This window comes from Mustela nivalis (assembly GCF_964662115.1).
Source record: "Mustela nivalis genome assembly, chromosome: 19".
In the NCBI taxonomy this organism is placed as follows: Eukaryota; Metazoa; Chordata; class Mammalia; order Carnivora; family Mustelidae; genus Mustela; species Mustela nivalis.
Genome location: NC_139038.1, coordinates 31971881 through 31995124, shown reverse-complemented (window position 1 = coordinate 31995124; position 23244 = coordinate 31971881). Strand labels below are relative to the sequence as shown.

Sequence of the window (23244 nt, the reverse complement as noted above, 5' to 3'; positions counted from 1 at the left end):
TTGATAACACGTTGAACAGAAAGAAAAGACAGGCGACAAGAAGACAACCAGAGTATATACTTCCTCTATCATAGAAAGGTGTTAAGCAAACGTGTAATTTCGTAGCTATGCTTGGAAATATTGAATACAGTTATCAGCACTTCCTCATGCAGTGGATTAAAACAGGACAGGCAGAAACTGCCGTGATTGGTAGGTGAACATCTGTCCCCCGATGAGGACCACTGAGCAGAGCGCGCGGCTTGCCTGGGGCTCACCGTACAAGAGATCGAGCCGGTTCTGACGTGGGTTGTGGACGGTGTGTGAGTGCGTGGCTGGGAATGGGAAGCCCTCTGCATATGGAGGTCGGTCCTGCCCAGGATGGCTGAGAGGCGGACTCAGACATGGGTCCTGACTGCTGCTTTATCCCGTGACTTCCTGTGGGTGATGACCAGCTTGTGGGTTACACGGGCAACAGGGGGTCTCCTAACGGGACCTGGAAGGTGACGATTGGATGTCCTTTTGCTGTCTGAGAAGGCCACTGTTTGTGACCCTGATGACCTCGCTCCTCCTCGAACCACCGGCGAGACTCGCCTGATTCTTCCTGGATCTTCAGTTTGAAATACATGTACTACACATAAACACAGATGCACAAACACTCTGTTGTGATCAACTCCAGGAAAGTCTACTGACGAAATAATTTGGCAAGCAGGTGCTTTAAGTAGGCTGGAGCCGGGGAATGATCAATATTCAGAGCTCAAAGGCAACCGATAATCTTTGGGGACCCTCGGGAGTGGAAGGCATCGGAACCCCACCTAGCCACGTAATGCGTGGTATTGAGTAGTTTCCTGAATTTGATAGGGAAATGTTAATCTTCACCTTCTCTCTGATTAAAAAAAAAAAAAAAAAAAAAAAAAAAGGCAATTGGCATCCTTTCCCAGTGAAAAATACGGGGAATGTGAATGTTACAAGTGCCTCCTTCATCTTCGTAAATCCACTAGAATTTTCAAAGATGATCACCTGAATTTGACCCAGAGTCATCTGAAACTTCAGTTTCTAACCTGGAACATTTCCTTAGCGGCCATGGCTTCTGAGCTGTGTCTACAAACCTAATAAACTTAAAGGGTTTTTTTTGTTTTTTTTTTTTTGTTTTTTTTTTTTTTAAATAAAATGGGTTTTAAAAAGTCAATACCGCCCATTTATTTGAGTTAGCTTAACTGAGAATAGAAATAATTCAATAGGTCTTAGATGTAATGTAATGTAAAAACCTCATTTGGATTCGAAAGGCTATGATTATTTTTCATGGAAAAACTGACAATGTTTTTGTATTTCTGGACCTTCACTATTTGCTCAGCTATCAATAGTCTTTGATTTGAGCCCTTTAAAAGCTTGAAACAGCAAAATGTCAGATCAATGAGAAGCATTTAAAATGCCAAAGACAAACTTATGTTTGCTGGAGAACAATTAACCTTATTAATTTAAAAGGCAGCTGTGGTATTGGCTACGCGTGACGATAATATTCTTCTGAAGGCTCATCTTACGTCCTTCCCAAAAGGTTGGGAGAGAATTAACTGGGGGAGGTTATGACCCAGGGCTATGGCTAATGAGGAATGTTCTAGACTTGCAGAGACGCCAACTTCTCATTTCATGGCCCTGGCACCTAGCAGGGGTTGATGAGTGATAGTCTCCGTCTTGTTTGTCTCTGCAATACTGCGGACACCTTATTTGAAGAAGTTAATCTGAGAAACGACTCTGCTGGAAACAGTTTGGTTCTGGCTCCCTGGAGAGCTGTGTGCTTTGAAACACAGCCCTGGAGAAGAAAGCCTACTGGCCAAATGGTTCTTTTGAATGTTCCAGTTTCCACACAGCTCCACGTCCCCGGGAGCATGTGGTCACGCACTTGTAGACCCAATGACGGGATCTTAAAATAGGTATTAAAGAATGCTAACTTTCCTGGCTGAAGAGACTTTTTTACTGCCAGCCTGAGAGATGTCAACAGCTAGAGAATTCCTCAGGGACAGTGACAAGTGACACTGACCCTCCTGAAGGACTGAATCACAGAACCTCCCAGAAAAACATTCCTTCAAATTCTAGCGCCCTTTCCTCACCTCTGGAATGGGCCTAACAGGGCCCCAGTTCACAGTAAAGAGAAATGCCTGGTGGTGGGGAGGGTGGCTCAGCACAGGAGCAGGGCAGGAGAGGGGTGCACGGGCTCGGTGTCGCGCCCCCCCATGTGTTACTAAGCCTCTTGGAGACCTCTCAATTCAACAGCCATTAGTGAGGCAAACTGAACACGGTAACAATAGTTATCCTGCCACCAGGGATGACCTAGCAGGAACAGTCCCTTGCAAATACCATGACCTTTCTGAGAGTGGGCCGCAGTATTTAGAACCGGGGTAAGGGGTCAACACACATGGGAGGGTATACTAGTTGGACATGTTGAATGGAAAGAACCCTGATGTCTACGGAGAAAAAGGAGATTTGCAAGTGGATATTTAAAATTAGGCACATGCTAATAAAGTAGGCAGAGAAACTCCCCAGCAACCAAAAAAGTGAATGCAGAGTGCAAGCGTATGGGGAGAGACCCGAAGAGCCTTCAGGTGTCAGAAGGGACGTGAACAGAGGGGAGATCCCCAGGAGTTCTCAGTACACCCCAGACCAGACGACGAGGGGTAGGGCACTAAGGAACCTGCTCCCCTCAGAAGCGGAAGCTCGAGAGCGAGCCCCCAGGGGACCTCAGAACAGCAGACCTCTCTTTCCAACTTTCATTCTGACCATCCTGCCGGAGATCAGGCACTTCAAGAATATGCCCAACAGGAGGGACTGACTAGCAAACTCCTGTTGCTGTTGAGGCTGAGACCAACCTGAGCCTCAGTTTCCTCATCTGTAAAATGGGAGCAACCGTACTTCTACCCTGTAGTCATTTCTGAGGATCTCGTTCTAGGTTGCGACTAGAATATGGGTCTGCACTCAGTGCAGATCCTTTCTGCTGCTTCCAGGCTCGGGGACTGAGCCCAGGTGTGCACGTGAGATCAGCAGAGGATCCCACATCCCCGGCCATGCCCAGGGTAGGATGGGTGGAGAGAGAAGGGCTCCCTCTGCACCCACCACCCTTCGGAACCACACCTTGACTCCTTCTGCCAACTCTCTGCCCCATTTTATCTTTAGGGAAACCTGATGCGCTCGCTTTCATCAGCCGCACACAGTAGGCACTTGGGACTCAACGAGGAATTCCCCCCTCCCTTCCCTGATACATGTATACCCTGAACGATCCAAGGTATTCTTCCTAAGACAAAAAAAAAAAAAAAAAAAAAAAAAAAAAAAAAAAATCAAATGAAAAAGCTTTCAGGAAACAGCCATTTTTTTTTTTTTTTTTTTTTTTTTTTTACATCATGGTCTGTTTTCTTATCCTTTGGGGGGATTCCTTTCCACCTTTTCTGGAAGCCCACGTCATAAAGCAGGGCTGGAAGGAGGCTGAATCTGGTAAGGGCTGGGGAACTCGGCGGAACCAGACCCAGGCTTCCTGTACACAGAGGCGGGAGGGCAAGTCCGGTCACCGGGTGGGATGCTCCTGGGGTTCCCAGGTGCTGTCTTTGAACGTTCCAAGAATCAAGGGTATGTCTCCAGGAGAGCCAGCTGTATTTCTCCGAGGTTACCTATGGGTGCGTCGGTTGGTTTGATCATGGAATCAGTGTGATTATCGCTTGTATTTTTTATACTCTGTCTGTGTTTGGGTTTTGCGGGCCCTCGGTTGCCCTTTGTGTTAGGGAGCTGAATTTCTAGATCCTGTGTTGCTGATGGGAAGAGGCCGTGTTTTCTAGCCCCTTTGCTTCTCCCAACCCCAAAGTGGCCTTAAAAGGAGAGAAGACGCTCGGTCAAGTACGACCAGCAAATCAGGGTCCTTTGTTCATCCTTGGCTCACGAGAAATAGAACTCTCATCGCCTCAGTGATCACCACCACTTGTCTTTGGTTTGAGGCTTTAACTCTATCCCTTGTTGGCTCTTCCCGGGGAATAGGTCCCTGAGAAGAGTTTTCTCTTCTCCCGGATTCTGAGGCAGGGAGAGTGTTGGGAAGCTTAAGGGAAGAAACCAAATCTAAAAGTGAGGGAGGGGGTGTGTGGGTTTGTATAAGGCAAGAGGCAAAGAAAGCAGGGGCCATTCTGTGAGGTTCTCCAGCTCTTATCCCGGAGGGACCGGAGAGCACTTCTGAGAGAAACCTAGAACCGAGTCAGCCTGGGAAGGCGACCCAGGCGAGGAATTAATCGGACCATGCGCCAAGGTCGTGCTTTCTGGACTTGGCTCTGACAGTCTCCCTCCGCGATCCCATACAGCTGACGGCCCTTCTGGGGCTTCGTTTTCTCATCTCCCTTCCTCCAAATCTCAGCATAGTGCTAGTTCTATTTTTCTAAGACCCTTCTGGGCAGGGACCTTTAGCTGCTGCTATACTGAGAGTACTTTTGGGCACAGAACGAGTGGGGATGGGAAGAGGATAAGGACTTGAACCAGGGAATCTGCCCTTCGGTGGGTTCGCGGAAATCACCCGCGTGTCCCTGTCGGCTTCGTCTTCAGAAGTCAACACGAGAGGACCGTATTCCCCACCCCGAAGCCCAGACAGCTTCTTCGAAAGGAGGCCAAGAACACCAGCACCCAAATCCCACTGGGGCCCTGCCATCCTCCCTAGAAGCGATGTTGATTTTTTTAAAAAAATAAAAACCATAGCGTCCTCTCTTCCTAAATTATCAGCCCGTCAATCAGCAGAAGAGCTTTTCCACATGTGAATGACCCTCATCACGGTTTAATTTTTAGCATAAGCTTTACACTATATACAACCATGTTTGGAGGACGCGCTGCACGTGTGAATGGTGGAAATCAAGCGTGGAGAGTATGTACACGTGTGCACGAGCACGGCCCGCGCGGGCGGAGGGCGCTTCCTCTCCTCCGACGTCCAGCAGGGGGGCCGGCTGCCCTGTCGCCTCCGACTCGGCGCGAACACAGTACGGCGGGAAAGCACACCGAGTGCTGGTGCAGACCTCACCGGACCCTCGTCCAGCGCTTCCGACCGTGTTGACCGAAAGAACACGGGGCATCCGAAAGGTCTCATTTCGTCTCAAGTGAAAACACTGCTTTTGCGCTGAAAACCGCTGTGGGGTGTGGAATCCTTAAGTCCTGTTAGACACCAGCCAGTGAGTTTTGTTTCTGCGGACTCAGTGCTTTTTCCTTCCCCCCGCCCTTTCCCCGAACTCCAGTTCCGAGCGCGCTAGCCACGGTCCACACAGACGGCTCTGTCTTCAGAAACAACTCGTGTCCCCTGTGCAAGGACATCTGTGCGCACACAGCACAGGGATGCGCCTGCAGTGAGCAAACCCGTTCGGCTCTTCTGGAAGACACTTTGGTTTCTCCAATTTTTGTTTATTTAGGTCTTGCACTGTGCGGGATTTCAGTGCAAGGTATTTATTTATGCGACAACTGATTATTAGATCTGCACTTTTTAGGTTTAAGGAAATAAATTTTTAATCACCATTTAATTAACACCAACTTTTTCTCCCCCCCTTTTTCATTAGCAATTCTATTTGCAAAGAATTCAGGGCATTTGTCATTTCCTGAGCAGGACGCAGAATATTAAGTACACATCAGCGGCAGACTTCTCAAACAGAATAAACAATGTGGGACTGTATGGCCGCTGTGGCTCTTTGGACTAATTAACTGCCTTGGCTAGAGTCCCGTTTAAGTGAAACTATTTCATTTGTAAACAAGGTGCAATTTCTTGTTTCTCCCTTGAAAAGAAGCATGAGTCGACGGGACTGATTTTGCTGCCGTGGGTGAATTTTGCTGGTCTGCTCAGAGCAGCCGAGTAGGGCCAGCTCGCAGGCCCTCTGGGACGGGAGAGAGAAACCAGGTACAATCCTCCAGACCCCTGTTGCGGCGCTGCCCGCAGTTACAGAGGGAGATCTGCAGAGGACAGGAGAGTGGGGAGACTGAAACCCTGCACTTGTCGTGGGAGCCTCGCTGGCAGGAAAACAGACCCATCAGGGAGCTCTCTGCTCCGAGCACTGCTGTCAGGAGTGGCCTGAGACCTGCAGGGAGAACCACTGGGAAGACCGTGTTCTGGGAGCTCAAGGGCTGCAGAGTAGAATTCAAGCCCAGAAGACTCACCTCTCACCCAGTTTTCAGCTGGGCCTGTGGGTACCATCACCCACTGACAGAAACGTGAGCATCTGCATTGAGCTGTTATCCGTCGGGCCCTTCTCAAGGGGAGAAAGTCGCTTAGGGTCCCTGCAGGGTCATTACGGATGCCAGCTCTGACTTGAGTCAGGTGAAACCCAGGTACAGTTTTGGGCTCAGAGATGCTGGCTCTTGGGCTCTCAGGCTGGGAGTTCAGACGAACCCTCTGTAAGGGACCCAGAATTGGAGGGCTTTCTGCTTACGTCTTGATACGCTTTTTCCAAAGAACAGAACTGACTCGAATCACTTTTGAATAGCTCTCCGTCATTCTCTTTCACTGGGGAGATTGCTTATCTGATCAGTGGTCAGTTTTTTTTTCACGCCTGGCATCATCACAATGAAGAGTCGATGAATTTGTGGACGAGGAAAATGATGTGTTCATTATCAAAAGCATGCCAGTCCTCAGGGTTTATTTTTAAAACTGTGTTGGATATTAAAGGAAGCACATCACCGTTGGGTCTTCCAAAAACCCCATTTTTAGTTATTATTTTTTTTAATCTAAAGAAGCACAGGGTTAACAGCAGAAATAATGCTGTTGTTAGAAGAAGGGGTTTGATCTGTGGAACAGTTCTGAGTGTAATTCACATTCTCCCTGGAGGTCTCGAGTCACTTTTGGCAGCCCCCCGCCCCCGCCCGGGGTTTTGAGGACACAGGAGGAAGACAGACAGCCTCTTTGGGTTGACGACATGCCCCTGCTCTGTGTGCTGGGGGAGATTTTAATTCATCTCATGTCATGACATGCCCATCGTGTCGGGGAAATGAGGTGAATTCTGGCTGGGGGAGTGTAGGTCTGGAAAGCAATGGGCGGGCAAAGGCAGAAAGTTCTGAAAGATAAGACAGCCAGGAATTTGCCAAAGCCTTAACCCTCCCTTCCGCCTCTCAGCCACACGGTGACAGGAAGATGTCCTTGCCCGTGGCCGCCTCTGCCTCCCCACCGAAGATCCTGAAACTACGCAACCGCTTCTCATCGTTACTGGGCGCACCTGCCCAAAGATGGGGTTGTTCACAGAGTCCTCAAGATCTAAGAGAATTGCTCCTGGCACCTGCCCACTTGCCGGAAAACACTACTGACAGAACAGAACGTGCCATCAGGAAAAGAACCAGGGTGACTCTTCAACCTGCCACTCAGGTGCCCTTCTCCAGAAACCCAGAGCAAAATGCAGGAGGAAACCAGGAGACGGGCAGGCTCTTAGCCCAGGCTGTGCTGATTGTCGCCAGGACAATTCAGCGACTCCACCAGACTTGATGGCTAGTTACCCTGGCTATTTCCAGGACATTCGTGAAGTTAAAATACGCTAAAATTTGAACTCTTACAAAAAGGGTTAACTAATGTGGTCTGTGGGTTTTATATTTAATTTTTAAGCTACAAAATTCTGGTGTGTGGCCGCAGAACAACTACCTCCCTTGCTTTTTTTTTTTTTTTTTTTTTTGGCACCTGGCGTGGGTCCCCCTGTGCTGCGAGCTTCCCGTGTGGCAGACACCCCTTCCGACCCCGGTGTTTTTAAACGACTCTCATTCCAGGTCATAGAGGCACAGGTCTGAGTCCAGTAAAAAAGGGACAGTGGGGGTGACTCGGAAATGACAAATGCTTCGGGGAGTTTCTCATAGATTCCCGTTGGTGCTGGTGAAGCGGTTTTGACTCCAGAGAGCGAACATTTTGGGAGAGAGGAATCACTTTGGCCACTAAGGCCGATCCACCACTGGGAGGACGCTCGGGGTGGGGTCCGGAGCGCGTCTCCTGTTCTGGAGGCTTTTCCATCTGAGGCTGGGGTGGAAAGCGCGACCAACGGAATCTCATGACGTGGAGGAAGACAGACGCAAAAGCTAGGGCTCGCCTTGAGCGGACGGAGGGCCCTGAACTTCTTACAGATTGTGGGACACACGGCTGCTGGCGCGAGCCACCGCGGTAACAGCTCTGGGAATAGCAACATACACCTAATTAGACGCCACCATGGCCGTTCGGGGACGGAACGAGCGAGGGTCAGTCCGGGAGGGAAGGAGGGGTAACAGATACTATACAACCCTGAGTCGCCACCAGAAGGGCGGAGGGGACGCAAACTTACGTACGCGGGAAGTCTTCGGGATAGACTACAACAGCCGCTGGGTCAGAGACCGGAGAGCCGCAAGTCAGAGATCGGAGACAGACACGTGGGAGTCTGCGGCTCCGATCAGAACCGTCGAAGCCGAGGGGGACAGAGCGTTCCGTGAGACGCGCAGGCTGATGTCTGGAGGGGTCCTCGGAGCTCTCCGCCTGAGGGCCCTTCTGGCCGCTTACTCCAGACGGGTCTTGGAAATAGACTCTAACGAAGGTAGCTTAGTGACTGTGAACACACGCTTTTGCTATTCTTTGGGGGGGAAGCCTGGAGTTCGGGGGCTGGGCCTGGGCAGTGATGGGAGGCGTAACATTAAAGCTGAAAACAGGTACAAGGCCAGACTCGCTAATCTCTTGCACGTCAATCTCGCTACAGTGAAGATGCTTTCGTCACTGTTGGGTCTGAGTCAGGGGGTCCATGCATACCGTACTGCTTATTCAGAACGAGAGCGACCGCTAGGCATTTCTGATGAGAGCACATGGCAGACGGGCCGTAATGGGGTTTGGAATAGAGGAAATCATAGCATCACCACCGGCATCCAACGCATTCTTATTGCCAACATACCTAGTGAGCACTTCCGGGAGACCCGCCCGGGTGTGTATTTGTGTTTTTGGTTAAGGACTCACCCATCTGGTATCTGCCATGCTCAGCTCGCACCTCCCAAGATTCCTTGAGTGGAAGACGATGGCAAGGAGCCATGTGCAAAGAACCGACAGAAAAAAAAAAAAAAAGGAAAAAAAAGGAAAAAAAAATACCTTCCTAAATCCTCTTCCTCTTTGCAGGGCACCATCGGACATCCGACATTTACCCTCCAGCACGTCGGCCGCTACGTATGTTTCCCTATAGATAAAACATCAATGGAAGGTTTTAAACATCAGATTCAATACTAGGCATTTTCTTGTACACACGTCTATTGCTGCAGGGGTTCAAAACCCTGGGGTTAGAGTACATACTGTTCTTGTTTGCAGCATAAGGCATAACATGCTCTGGAATGTACACGTCGCCGGGGCCTCTGCTGTCCCTGGAGCAGTAGGATGCCGTTGACCTCAAGGACGATCGAAGGTAGCTGTCGTTCCCGGCCTGGGACGGCAGCGAGTGTTTGTAAGGGTCCGAGGGGCATCTCCCGATGACTAAGCGTCGGTCGTCCCCATAGCAACGGAGGAAAGGGTTATCGGAGGCGTGGTCGGGCAAGAGGGACTTGCTCCGCTTGCTGTCCTCCAGACCCTGCGGGAAGAGGGCGCTCTTGTGTCCCGAGAGTTTGCTGGCGGGCACGCTAAAGAGACTCCCGTACAAATTCCCCTCCAGGAGCCGTTCCCGGTCCTTGAGGCTGATGCTCCTGGACGGCCTGCTGAGGTCTAGCTCCCTGGGCTTGTCCACGATGTTATCGTAGGAGTGCTGACGGCTGATCCTGAGCTTGTTTTTCTGGAACTGGAGGGTGCTGTTCTGCGCCCAGTCCTGCTGGTAGACCTCCTCCTGGGCAGCCGGGCTGCCCGTCTCCTGGAGCATCTGGTCTTCGTCAATGTCGTACAGGTTGCCCATCCGCAGGCAGGCGTCGCACTTGAAGGGGGACCGCACGGTGAAGTGGCCCGAGTAGGCGGGCAGGTTGGACAGGCAGCTCCGGCAGTGCGTGGAGTTCTGCCGGTACCGGTCGCTGCCCTCACTGTGAGGGGAGCTCTTGTCTTTCAGGGTGAAGTGCTTGGAGTAGAATTTGTGTTTGTCGTTGTTGGGGAGCACGTCCTCGTTGTGCAGGGCGGTCCTGTTCGTGGGCAGCCCGGGGTCCCCCTTGCGGAAGTTTTCGTTGGGGTCCTGGTAGGGGTCGGGGAAGTCCACGTTCTCGGGCAGGGCCACGTTTTCCACAAACTGGGGCGGGTCCAGGTGGAAACTGGGCTCCTTCTCGCTGTCAATGGTGTAGATCTTGTCCCTGGGGGAGCTGGCTTTGGTTTTCAGGTAGGAGCGCTCAACCTCGCTGCAGTCCTTGGGGAATTTGGAGGCCACGGACCTCTTGAAGTTGTCCTTGGTCTTGTGGTTCTTGCTGTTGTCGGGCTCCCTGTGGCACGTGGGCCGACTCGAAGTTTCCGAAACGTCCGAGTGGGCCACCTCTTCCGGAAGGTACCGAGGGCTCTTCAGGGAGTGGGTCCTGTTCTCCGCCGCCCCCTCGTCCCTCTGGGAGACCGGGTTCTGGCTCATCGAGTCCTGGCGCAGCGACTCCATGGATTTCTTCCACAGCTGCCGGGGCCTCGAGTTCGCTTTGGACTCGGTGCTCACGGCCACCTCCACCGTGTTGGGGTTGGACTCATTGAGAGTCAGGGGGTGCTGTCCCTGGAACACGTAGTTGTTGAGGTTGTCCTTGTGCCTGCTGGCCACAAACGTCTGCAGCTCGTTCATGTTGTCCCCAAAAACGTTGTCTTTCCCCTGAAAGGACCTGTTGTCCGAGTAGATCATATTTCCCTTATCGGAAGCCATGTCCACGATGAGGGAGCCTCTTTGGATGAAGTCCGCAGTCCTCTTGGGGGAATCCATTCTCGAGGAGTTCACGTTGGACACGTCGGAGATGTTTTTGGCTGACCGGAGCAGCTTTAACATGTTGCTCTGGGACCCGGTCAGGTTGAAGTCTGGAGACTTCTTCTTCTCCTCGATGTGCACCCCGTGGATACAGCTGTAAATGCCCTAGGGGAAGGAACACGAGACAGGGTCAGCAGCAGCAGGAGTGCGAAACCGCCGCACGCCGGCCTTTACCTGCGGAGGAGGGATGTGTCCTTCCTGGAGGGGCCTTGGCGGGGATCCTGAAGGCCAGTCTGAATCCCGGGAATGTTTCCTAGATCTACGAGACCAGTAAGCTCGTCTCTCTGGCTCGGGATTATCCAACACTTGTGCCAAGAATCATGTGCGGAGTCTGAGAAAAGGTCCTTATCAACTAGTGCTCGTGTATCTGATGATGGTCCCAGGGCCTCCAGACTGACAGGAGAGGATACTGAATTGGTAGCGGGTTGCTAGCTTACGTTTCACTGCGGTTTCCCAGGATCATCTCTGAAGTCTGGATACCAGGCAGCTATTACACTTGCATAAAAGAACCACTGGTTATGAATTCTTTAGGGGAACCTGCCCCTACCAACACGCTGAAGCTAGCAGTCAAGGCATGAGACCCAAGCAGGTGAATGAGAAAACCCTTTGTGGTTACTTGAAGGCTGGGCATAAAAATCCGTGGGTGATGAGACATTTTGGGGAAGGAAAGATGGAGAAGTTAGGCCAGAAGAAGCAGTTGCAAGGAACTAGTCTTGCCACCATGTGGGGACGTTAACCTGAGAGTGAAACTGTCCTAGGAAAGAGCAGAGCCCGGGAGGGAGAGACAGGACACTCTTTGAACCCCTGAGGCCACTTGAGACTTTTCACAGATGTCACCGAGTATATCCTTTTGTGTGCATGTGTGTCTGTTTGACACAGAGTTGGGTACTAGCCACGAGGAACGGTGGGGAATCCCAAGGCCATAGTAATGCAGCCCTGAAACCCATCCAAGGACAGAGGGACTTGGGCACTACTGGGCGTCTCAGACAGAAGCACCCCCGACTGTGGGTCTCTGGTTTTCCACACCGCCTCATTCCTTTCGTAAAAATAGCGGTTTACTTCAAAGTAAGTCAAGAGAGGAGCTCCTGCTTCATGGCCCAACAGTAGGCAAGGTGGCTTTGGGAACACTAATTTGTGCCCCCCTTCCCCTGCTGTGGGCCCCAGATTTTGGCAGCCATAAAGAAGATGGTCAGAACAAGGTCCTCCCAAGACCGACAGGGAGCCAGTCCAAGCAGGGGTCTGTGGTGGCCGCTGCTGACTGCGGTATGAACTAGTGGAAAGGGTGCGTGGGTAGCTGTGGACCCTGATGACCGTGACCCCACTGGCTCCCAGCCACGGGGATGCTCACAGAACTGCAACACCCTCAATCTGTTTGCACGGCTGCATTTTTCTTGGGGCTTTCTGGAGAATGTCCACACTGCCCTCCAGGAGCAGTACACAAGGAACCTGCAGTAGTGACTCTGAGCATCTCTTTCCCTGACCCTCTGCACCCCGGGCGGCATGGCTTGGGCTCCCCAGAGCCTGGCATTGTGCCCTTTCTCACCTTCCTGCAGCCTGGTCTTCTGTCCCCTCTACCTTCCATGGCTGCTGGGCGTGGCAGTCACACCAGTGTGCCGTGGGCTTCACCTAGCACAGCACTTCTGGACGGTGTATGTGAACCCGTGCCTGCCCTGCTCAGCTCGGTAACAGAGTCATCCTACACCCGGACCTGGGGAGGCGTGGCCTGTATGGATGAGAACTGGTGTGTCTCCTGCATGTTTGGGTCAGCAGAGGTCTGTGCCTCTGCTGTAAAGAGACTTTACATTTTTTCCCCCTAAACCTGCAACTGCTCTAATGAGCTCCTGGTGCCCTGCTAGAGATTTTGAGAACTTTCCTCCACCCCTCCCCTGACAGCAGTATGCCCTCACTGGCCAAGAGAAGCTGGCTGTCTACGTTGGGGAGGCCCACGAAGTGGTCAGGGAGTTGAGTTATGTCTCAGGAATGGGGGGATGGCCGCTGATGGCTTTCTGTCACCCCTGGCTCTCCTGGGACTCACAGGCTGCAGCTCAGGCAGCTCCTAGGTGCCGATGTGCCTGGTGAAGCCTCGGGAAGGGGAGTCCAGGTGATGGACCGAGCCCACCCCCAGGCCTGGGTGGGGGGGGGCAGCCTTCTCCCACTGAGTTGACCCATTTTCTTGATGGGCTGCCGAGGAGGGGGGTGCACAGCAGAGAAAAGCAGAGAGAACGAGAGCTTGGAACCCAATGGAAGTGAGTTCCAGCTCCATCTGTCATTAGCTCTGTGACTTTGAATAAGCCGCTTAGCTTTTGAGCCTCAGTTTCCACATCTGCAAAGTGGGAACCACACATTCTCCAAGGGGGTAGAGGACAGGATAATACAATGCAGACAAAGCCCCAGGTTCAGGAGAGGCTCCATGAACGCGAGCAGGATGACCTGTGCCATGGGTCGTCCCCAATGTGCCCTACAATACCCCCTCCACCCCTCACACGCTAGCACCAGCACCCGGGGCCCATGTTCCCAAAGTGGCAAGAAGCGCCGTCTGCGGTCTGCTATAGAAGGTTCGCTTTGGTTAGGGAGCAGCCCAGACTCTCTCTCGGGAGCGGGACCCAAGCTGCAGAGCGCTTGCTCATGTCTCGTCTTGTTACATGGAGACTGAGGCTATATCCTTCCAGGGGTGGGGACGAGATGCCTTCCTGGCCGCACTGTGGCCATGAGGAGACCGCACTGAGGACTGTGTGCTGCCCCAGACAATCTGCTCTTCTCCCCTCAAGGGCTTCTCTCAGAATGTTCTAGAAGGGTTGTGGGCTCTGCAGCCCTCCATGGTTGCCTGGAGTCTGGACCTGACCCCTGAAGTATATGCTAAGGCCTAAATGTCTGTACCCTCCTCCAAGTCCACATGTTGAGATCCTCACCCTAAAAGTAGATGGTGTGAGGAGGTGGGGCCTTTGGGAGGGGATGAGGTCCTGTGGGTGGGGCGCTCGTGAGTGGGATCAGTGCCCTTAGAAGAGAAACCCCAGGGAGCACCCTCACCCCCTCCATGGTGTGAGGACACGAGGGGTAGTCTGTGGCCCAGAGGACGACCTTCACCTGACCTTGCTGGCACCCCAGCCTCCAGAACTCTGAGAAGCGAATGTCTGCTATTGGTGAGCCACATGGTCTGTGGTAGTTATTGTGGCGCTAACGGACTGAGGCAGTATCTGACTTCTGCTCTCTTGGTCCCGGGTGTGGCTGAGCCAGAAGCTCCCTTCACTGTCCCCAGACGCCCTTAGGGGAGCCCACTGGGCAGGTCGCACAATTTCCATCCCCCTGGTCTCTGTCGTTGCTGTCTCCAGTTCCTCATGACCGAAAACCGAGGCAGTTCTTTATGCTGGTGAGAGTGAATACTGTGTTGTATGTGAGAGGGAGAGCATTTTGGAGAGAAAAATTAAGAGCCTCCCACAGACTAGAGGACAATTTTGTTGTTGTTGTTGTTTTTTAAAGTCAAAATCAAGGCAAAGGCCATGGCTGTGGGAGAAAGTGGGTTCTAATCACTTCTTGGAGCTCTGGTTCTCCCCTACGCAGGAGCATCCAGGAGCGGCCGTATGTCTGGTCTGTATTCCATTTTACGATCCGGCAGCTTCCCAAGGGACATCCAGCCCACAGGGAGGACTGCCCGTGTCTGCTGCGGTGACAGCCAGCTTATGGGCTGGGTGCTGCAGCTGCCGCAGGAGCTGGTTCAGAGAGACCTGGCTCATGGGCAGGTGGGAATGTCACTCAGGGGCAAGCGCATTTCAGAGCAGCAGACATCTCTGTCCCCCGGAAGGGAACCTACCCTCAGAACCGGCTTGAAGCCCAGGACCCAGCCCTGCACAAGTGACAGGCTTCCCCTTTCCTGCCTTTTTCTGGCCTGCTCCGTGAAGTAGGAAGAACCCTGTAGTTTCAAGGACATTTAAGGTGAAGCCAAAGGGTCCTGTTCCGGCCATTGTTGGGGCCTCAGTTTCTCCACATCCACAGGATGGGGGTGATCGTATCAGACTCACAGGGGTTGTGAGGGAGGATGGAGGAAACCTAACTGATCTGGCCCTGATTCACATGCGGCTGTAATTAACTGGGGGGTTGTGGTCTTGCCTTTGTAGGAAGGTGGGTTCTTGACTTGGGAGATTCTGCACTGCAGGTTTGTTTTAAAAAAAAATGATTGTGTGTGCACAACTAAGATGTTTTTGTCTGTGTTCTCTGTGTAAGGGATATAGACCTAAGGTGGCATATGCATGAGTGTGCCCATAAGACAAGCTTTAGAGATGTGTGTTAGCCCGTGATGAGAAAGGGAGAAATTTTTTTTTTTAAGCAATGCATGGCATCAGGGCCTGAGCTGTTCTGAGTTCCCCTAACAAACGAGAGAGGCAGGAAAGTATATTAACTATGAAATCCTTCTATTCACACATTCAGGCTGCAATCATTTTAAGATACTCTCTGGGGAGAAGGGGAGTCATTGCTGAAGCAGGGCTCCGTGCAGCCTTTAAGGATACAGGAGTGATGGTGGCTGAGAGTCCCCAGAGGGGGCACGGGAGTCCTGGCAGTGCTCCTTTGAGACACGGGGTCCTCTCTCCCCAAGGGAGGGGAGACTGAAGTTCGGATTCCAGTATGCCTGGCTCCTGTGTGCCCCACCTCCCTCTAATCCTGTCCCTCAAGATGCTTGCAAGTGGATTTAGTTCATTTCTCATAACGTTAGTTCCTCCACTTGGCTTCCTTAATGGCGTCTCGGACAGAGGGAACGCTCTTCAGATACAAGCAGGATTTACAAGGAAAAGCAAAAGTGTGCATTTGCTCGTGATAATCCCAGAGTCATTTGGGTACGGAAGGCCTTTAGTAACTGGTGGAGAGAATTAGCTTAAAGTTGGCATAATACCTAGCTATGTGTGCACACATTGTTATTCTTAAGGAATCTGTGTTTAGATGCCATCAAGTTAATTGGGAAATATGTATTTGCACAGAATGCAAGAGTGACACTGAACAGAAAAATAAATCCTCCTCACTAAGCTAATCTGTGCCTTCTGAATCTCTAAAGTTCTTAAGATCACCAAATGCTAAAAATATACAAGTTTCTTTAAAAATGATTATTTCATTTTCCCCAATAACCATTAGCATACCTGAACCAGGTGTTTTCCACCAGATGCTTTTCATTAAATTCTTTTAAAGTGAAAACATTCCAAGGTGAGTATACAGGAGAAATAGGTAAACACTTGGATGGATGAATGGAGGGGTGGGTAGATGGATGAGATAGATGGGTAGATGGATGGACAGATAGGTGGAAATGGAGGGATGGATGGATGGACGGACGGACGAATGGGTAGATGGATGGGTGGGTGATGGATGGACGGACGGATGGGTGGGTGGATGGATAGGTGGGTGGAATGGATGGACAGATGGACAGATGGGTGGAATGGAGGGATGGGTGGATGAAATAGGTGGATGGATGGACAGACGGATGGATGGATGGATGGGTGGGTGGACAGACGGATGGGTGGGTGGACGGATGGACAGATGGAAGGATGGATGGGTGGATGGACAGGTGGTTGGGTGGATGGACGGATGGATAGATGGACGGAAGGATGGGTGGGTGGGTGAATGAAATAGGTGGAATGGATGGGTGGATGGACACATGAGTGGAATGAATGGATGGGTGGGTGGACAGATGGAAAGATGACTGCAAGATACTGTTACATTTTATTAGAAGAGGAGTGAACATGTACATGTGATGCAACCAAGTGACGAGACTGCATTGACCATGTAAACATGTCCGTTGTGTGCATGTATGTGTTGTGTAGTATGATTTGTATCAAATCTCTTGGGTTGCTTGAATTGGATGTTGGTTTCTGTAAGAGTCTGTGCTCTGGCTGGTACCATACCACCCAGATTCAAGTCCCAGCTCCACCAAAGACTGTGCCACCTTGCGTAATTGCCTAACCTCCTAACGTTGAGTCTCCCCATCTGTAATCTGGGGCCAGTAACGGGTACCCACCTCACAGAGACGGCTTGTGGCTTAAATGAGATGAAGAGTACACAGTCCTTACAGGGTGCCTGGCACATCAGGGGCCCCGCAAATAGAAGCACTTTCCGTGATTGTTGTCATTACTGATGAATTACAGGGACTGTTTTATGGTGACATACACATGCTGTCCTGTGCACCAGGAGAGGGTTTCCTGGTGTAGGGTGTGTGCTCACTACATCAGGTGTGTTCTGGGCTGTTGTTTATGCTTGGCTGTGTACTTTGGTTTTCTATTTGGTGTGTGTGCATCTTCTCATAGGGAGTCACGTCTTAGTTCCGTCTGAGGCTCTGTTGCATTACACACGCTCCCTGTGCTGGGTTCGATGTGTGTACACAAAGCGCAGCACTGGATGGAGATTTTGCGTTGGCACACATGGCCCGTTGGGACGTGTGCGTGAGCTGTAACATCCTATCCGGGGATTTTAGCGGTGGACCCCCACAAACAGCTGCGTTTGGCTTACTGGGTATTTTTTTATTATTATTATTTGAATTAGTTACTAATATTTAAAAACTGAAAAGTTTTGCGTCAAGTCAGATGACTACTTTCTCTCTTAAAGACTAGAAGACCCAGTAATGTGGTCCTTTCGGTCCCATAATACTCAGCAAGACTGGAGGACAGACCCCTTCGCAGGTAGGGGGTAGGCATCCTCGAGTGCTCCCTCACCTTGACCCCCAGGGGCATTGCTGGGTTTCAGCTCAACGTTCGGCTCGTGTTCATGCCCAACCCGCTTCACCCCCGTTCTCCTCCCCCTTCGGGCTTGCACGGTCATCTGGGCTTGCTGTGGCTGGGTTCTGAAGGCCCAGGGCCTGGATTCCTTGCCCACAGGCCCCAGAAGGGGTGGTGAGCCGGGGGGTGTGTGGGGGGGTAGGATCGTCCCCCCACCCCCCATCCCCCACCCAGGAGTCAGGAAGCCCCGGTTCTCTGGAAGCCGCAGAAGGGAGTAGCCGGCGGGGGTACTGACCCTGCTGATGGAGAAGAGCAGCCCCGGGCGGTCGGAGCAGACGCCGGTAAAGCAGAAGCGCAGCTTCCAGTAGAAGAGGTGCTCCCAGATGAAGGTGATGAGGCTGAGGGCCATGGCGGCCGCCAGCATGTAGAACACGCCCGCCATGTTGTCGATGTCCAGCTGGCTGCTCATCACCTCGTTCTTCTCATTGTGGCAGATCCCCGTGAGCCACAGGGTCTCCAGCTCCTCCATCTCGCCTGCACGGGAGACAAGAGCCGCGGGCCGTGAGGAGCGGGGGGTGCGCTGAGGGGTCTGGGGAGGAGCCGGCGGACTCGGAGCTGGGGGATGGGGCGGTGCCTCACCAAGCGCTGCAGGCCTGCGCATGCGCGTGCGCACGCGCACGGGGACGCTCCAGTGATGGCGGGACCCACCTTACACCGCTGTTGGGAGGGCAAAGAGGGCACTATGTCGTCGGGTGCAGTTAAATTACTGTCCTTTTGTTCTGCCCACCCTCCTTTTCTCGACCCCCGTCCCCGGCACCCACGCCCGCCTGGAACAGGGCGCGGCACGAACTGGCAGCTCGCCACCACCACGGAAAGGCTCGCATCCCAGGTCGACTTCACCCCTCACTAGCTGGGGGGCTGCAGGGGCTGCAGCTCTCCCGTCTGTGAACTACCCAGAGCGGCACTGCACGCGTCCTAGCGTTCTCACGAGGACCCCAGGAGCTCAGTCTGCAAACGCCCTAAACGCAGTGCCCGGCTCACAGCCAGGTTTTCCCTAAATAGTAGCGTTCCCGGGGCTGTTCCAAAGGAAGCGCCCAGCACCGTGCCGGGCCCACGGCAGTCCGTTTCCTCTTGTGTCTCCCTTTAGGTTATCTGGGATTGTTCTAAGATGCCACCCACCGAGGGCACGGCACTGAGGGCAGAAAGCCCTGGAAAGAGGCATCCCAATCAGCTCTGAATGGCCCCTTGCAAACGCAACCCCTCCCCACTTGGGCAGGCAGTTAAAGGAGCAGGTGGGGCTTTCAGGGGGAGAGGAAAAGGAGGCATGCTCTGCTAGCATGGCGTTGTCTTCCTGTGGATTTCATCCAGTTGCCATTTAGGAGGAGATTCTCTGATCTCGATGTCTAGCAATTAAGCTGTCTAGCAATTCACTGAACTGTGGCACTTATACTATGATTCAGACTTCAAAAATTATCCTTCAAGGACACCGAAAATCAAACAGGACGCATACAATATGAAATGAAAAGTAGGACCATGTTGTGTGTGTGCGCGCGCGCGCGCGTGTGTCTGTAGATACAATACAAAATGTGCCGAGAAAAGTAAAGGAAACACTCCAAATGTTTCTTTGATTTCTTGTTTGAAGAGGTGAGCATAATTACTGCTTCCATGATGCTCTTTTTTAAGTTTCATAAAATTAGCGTGTCACACTCTTGGTTCACTCACCTTTTGAATGATTTGGCTGAACAGAGAAATCTAAGTTGATCCTTATTTTCCCCGAGCCTTTTGAAGATGTTACTGAGTTTTCCTCTGATCTAGATTACCATTGTTGAGAAGTTGGCTAATAATCTAACTTCTGCTACTCCCTGTGCGATCTGTGTTTTCTTTTTGATGGGGTTTGAGACTTTCATTTTCTCTTTGGGGTGGAATGTAGGTGTAGATTTGCTTTATTATTTGTTTGGCTCTGGACTCTGTCATTCTTCGAGGTGTGACTTTAATTCTGGAAAAATATCTCACCTTTTCCTGCTTTGCATGTCAACCTTCCCTACCCCCACCCTTTAAAAAAAATCAGTGGACTGTATTTTTCTAGAGTAGTTTTAGGGTTACAGAAACACTAAGCAGATAGTACAGAGTTCCCATAACTCCTTCCCATTCCTTCCATTTCTCTTACTAACATGTGACACTGGGGTGGGAATTTTTTTTTTCCAATTTATGAACCAATCTTGATACATTAACTAAAGCCCAATTTACATTAGGGTTTATATACATTATATATATAATATAAAACATATTTAATTATACATGGAAAATATATATACGTATAATCTACTATATATATACATGTGTATAGATAGATATTATACATAAATATATACATATTTTATGTAAATATAATATGTATATTTTATACATTAACTAAAGCCCACAATTTACATTATGGTTCGTGCTTTGTGTTGTCCTGTTCTGTGGATTTTGCCCAATGCCTAATGTCATGTGTCCATCACTATAGTATGATACAGAATAGTCCTGCCTCCAAAGTCCCCCATGTGCCAGCCGGTTTGACTCTCTTCACGTGTATCCTAACCCCTGGCAACTACTCATCTTTTAATGGTCCCTGTAGTTTTGCCCTTTCCAGAATATCCCATAGCTGGAACCACAGTGCACATGGCAGCGGTTTCGAACTGACTTCTTTCATGGTAACAAGATGTATTTTTTTTTCCCAAGGGGAGCAGTCCTCTGATTTGTAAAAAGATGAAACAATTCAAAATGATCCAAAGTATCAATTCAAAGCGACATCAAAAAGCGAGCGCACTTAACTTGCCTCAGTTCATAGCAGACCAAGCGGGTAAGTGGGATAATTCATGATATAGCAGTTTGCTGTTTGACCTGGTTGGGGGACGGAGGGCACTGATCAAAGCAGAGGCACTCTAGCTTTGAAGAACTAGAACAGAGGGGTTCCAGAGTGATCTGGCATCATCATTTACTCTTGTATTTATGGTTAGAAATGTACACGGTGGGAACTCCAGGTATCTTCTGGATCCTTCCTTTAAGTCCACAGTGTTAGCATATGGGCTGAGAACAACGTGCACTTAAATTCCTCCACTTCTGTCCATGGCTTGACAGTTTTTTACTTGCGAGTAATTTCCATCGCATAGAGGTATGGTCGGTTTACCGTTCACCCACTGAAAGACATCCTGGCTGCTTCTGAGTTATGGCAATTAGGAATCATTGGATGCTGTCAACATCCATGGGCAGGTTTTCCTGTGGACAGCCGTTTTCAACTCCTTTGGGTAAATATGGGAGCACAACAGTGGGATTGTATGGTACGAATATGTTTAGCCTTGTGGGAAACTGCCAAACCCTCTTCCAAGTGGCCATGCCATTTTGTGTCCCCACCAGCAATGAATGCGCGTCGCCGCTGCTCCACACCCTTGCCAGAATTTATCAGCATTGTCAGTGTTTTGGATTTTAGCTGTTCTAATAAGGTACATAGAGGTATCGCACCGTTTTAATCGGCAACCCCCTAAGAACACATGACCATTCTATCTTTTCTCTTCTCCTGAAAATTGTGTTTAAAATATTCTAAACCTTCTCATTCTGTCCTCCAGGTTATTAACTTTGTTTTAATATTTTTCCACTCCTTGATGCCTCTGTCCTACAGTTAGATGCTTCCCACAGATCTATTTTCCAGCTCATTTATTCTTTCATTAATAATTTTAGCTTTCTGCTTTCATTTAATCTGTTCCAATTGTGATACTCATCCCATCTTAAAATTCTGCCCATTCTTTTTCATCATAATATCTCATTCTTCTGTTACGAGTCTTAAAAAACTTCTCCACATTTAATAATTTCAAACCCACCATCTTTCAGATTAGTCTCTGCCCTTCCTCGTGCCCACCACCTTGGTTCCTGGGGTTCACACTGTCTGCTTGCTGCATGTGCTGGCTCTCGCAGTGGAGTTCTTCCTTGTGACGTTTGTAACTTCGGGAGATGAGCTCATCTTCAGCAGGGCTGCTGTTCCTCTAAACCCCACGAGGCCCCTGAGCACACTGGGCTGTAAAAACGTTCCTACAGCGGGGTGCTGAGTTTGCTTCTGCCTTGGTTCCAGAGGCTTCCAACGTACCAGCTTTAGTATGAGACACGTGGCTGTCCCTGCCACGGGTTCACGCTTGGACCTCCAGTCATCCAGGTTTTAATTCCTCCCTCGGAGCTTCAAACAGATGGCAAAAACTTCTTGTACTTTTTTCGTGTTGATGGACAGTTTTTTTCTAGTCTTTTCACAGTTGCGCTGATTCACTGGGATTTCTCAGATTCATGCAGGGGTATCATTTTTTGCTCTCTGCACAGTTCAGCCCCCACCCCCCCCATTTGTAGATGCTAAAGCCTTGTGCCCTACACCCCCTTAGGCTGCTGAGCATCCACGGAAGGTGATGTGAGATTGGCCCATTCCCCTCTGTCACTGGCACCCAAGTCTTCCCCGTTGTTTTGATCACGGTGCGTGCAAATGTGTGAGTGTGCGAGCACTCCCTTCTGATCCTGCACCGGGATGTGTTTGCAGCAGGAAAGGGGCTCCTGTCAATTTAGCCTCCCATCATACCACAACCACACAGACATGTCTACCTTTTGTTGTCGTGGCTAAAAATACATTCACATTTACGGGAGGGGAAAAACAGGAAACTTCTCCTTTCATAAATTCATCACCCGGCAGGAAGAATGGGGTTAATCAGCGGCGCAGGCATGGGAAGGGACTTCTTGGTCTCCGTTCCTGTCCTTCCAACAGCCTGCGGGGGCTGCCGCGGGTCGTGCTTGTCCTGGGGGGGCTTCTGTGGTATCACATCACTGTCCAGCCAGCAGCCCTCGGCTCATGCCCTTGCTTCTGCCTGCCACCTGCCTCCTGATGTACAGCACGGCTTCCTCTTCCTAGAGACCTGGACGCCTTCCCTTCAACGCCCCAGCACACTGCCGCCGTCCCGCTCCCTTTGGACTCTGCGAGGACACAAAAGCGGGTCTCTGCACCTCGCTCTGTTCCCATGGGGGTCGTCCCAGACACAGCTGGGTTTGTGAGCCTAGACCAGGGTCCATCTGGGTGGGAGAAACCTCACTGGATTCCTTTCATGGGGTAAACGTAAAGCTCTTTCCGCCACCCTCTGACCCAACACCTCTCTCCCAGGAAGGCGATCTGGGAAACCAGATCCGTGCCATGCGAGGAGGGCGCACGCCCTAGCCTCAATCCCAGTTACGGCCTCTGCTGCCATCACTTCGAGGTCCTTTACTTCCTGCCTCGTGGTCTTCTCCTGGCACACAGAACTGTAGTTCAAATACGTTCTTATTTCGTTTTTAATTTACTCAAGTATATTGTAATCTCCTCAGGGGCGATCAGGTGTTTTAGGATTCTGATATTTCTCATGGCCGACAGCACACTGCAAGGACTGAATCTGTATTTTCTTTTCTTTTCTTTAGATTTTGTTTTTAAATTTATTTATTTGACAGACAAGAGATCACAAGTAGGTAGAAAGAGAGAGAGAGGAGGAAGCAGGCTCCCCGCTGAGCAGAGAGCCCCACATAGGACTCGATCCCAGGACCCTGAGATCATGACCTGAGCTGAAGGCAGAGGCTTAACCCACTGAGCCACCCAGGCGCCCCCTGTATTTTGTTTCTAGTTCTTTCCTCGCATCCTCAGATTTAAATTAGCCAGCACTGCAGAC

The 23244-nt window shown here is 50.9% G+C and overlaps 1 protein-coding gene across 2 annotated transcripts in view; it reads right to left on the bottom strand.

Annotated features, from left to right (window-relative positions):
• Window positions 1-7060: 7060 nt before the first annotated feature.
• The window catches only part of GRIN2A (glutamate ionotropic receptor NMDA type subunit 2A), a 373499-nt gene continuing 357315 nt past the window's right edge, over window positions 7061-23244 (bottom strand). Inside the window, exons 13-15 of one of the 2 annotated variants that reach the window (XM_082714122.1) lie at window positions 17838-18076; window positions 9245-10958; window positions 7061-9131 (exon numbers count right to left, since the gene is read on the bottom strand). In XM_082714122.1, the coding sequence (XP_082570248.1) occupies window positions 9118-9131; window positions 9245-10958; window positions 17838-18076 (1967 nt within the window). In that variant the 3' untranslated portion in view covers window positions 7061-9117. Of the gene's footprint in view, window positions 10959-17837; window positions 18077-23244 lie in introns of both variants that reach the window. The other variant, XM_082714121.1, reaches the window with a different exon arrangement.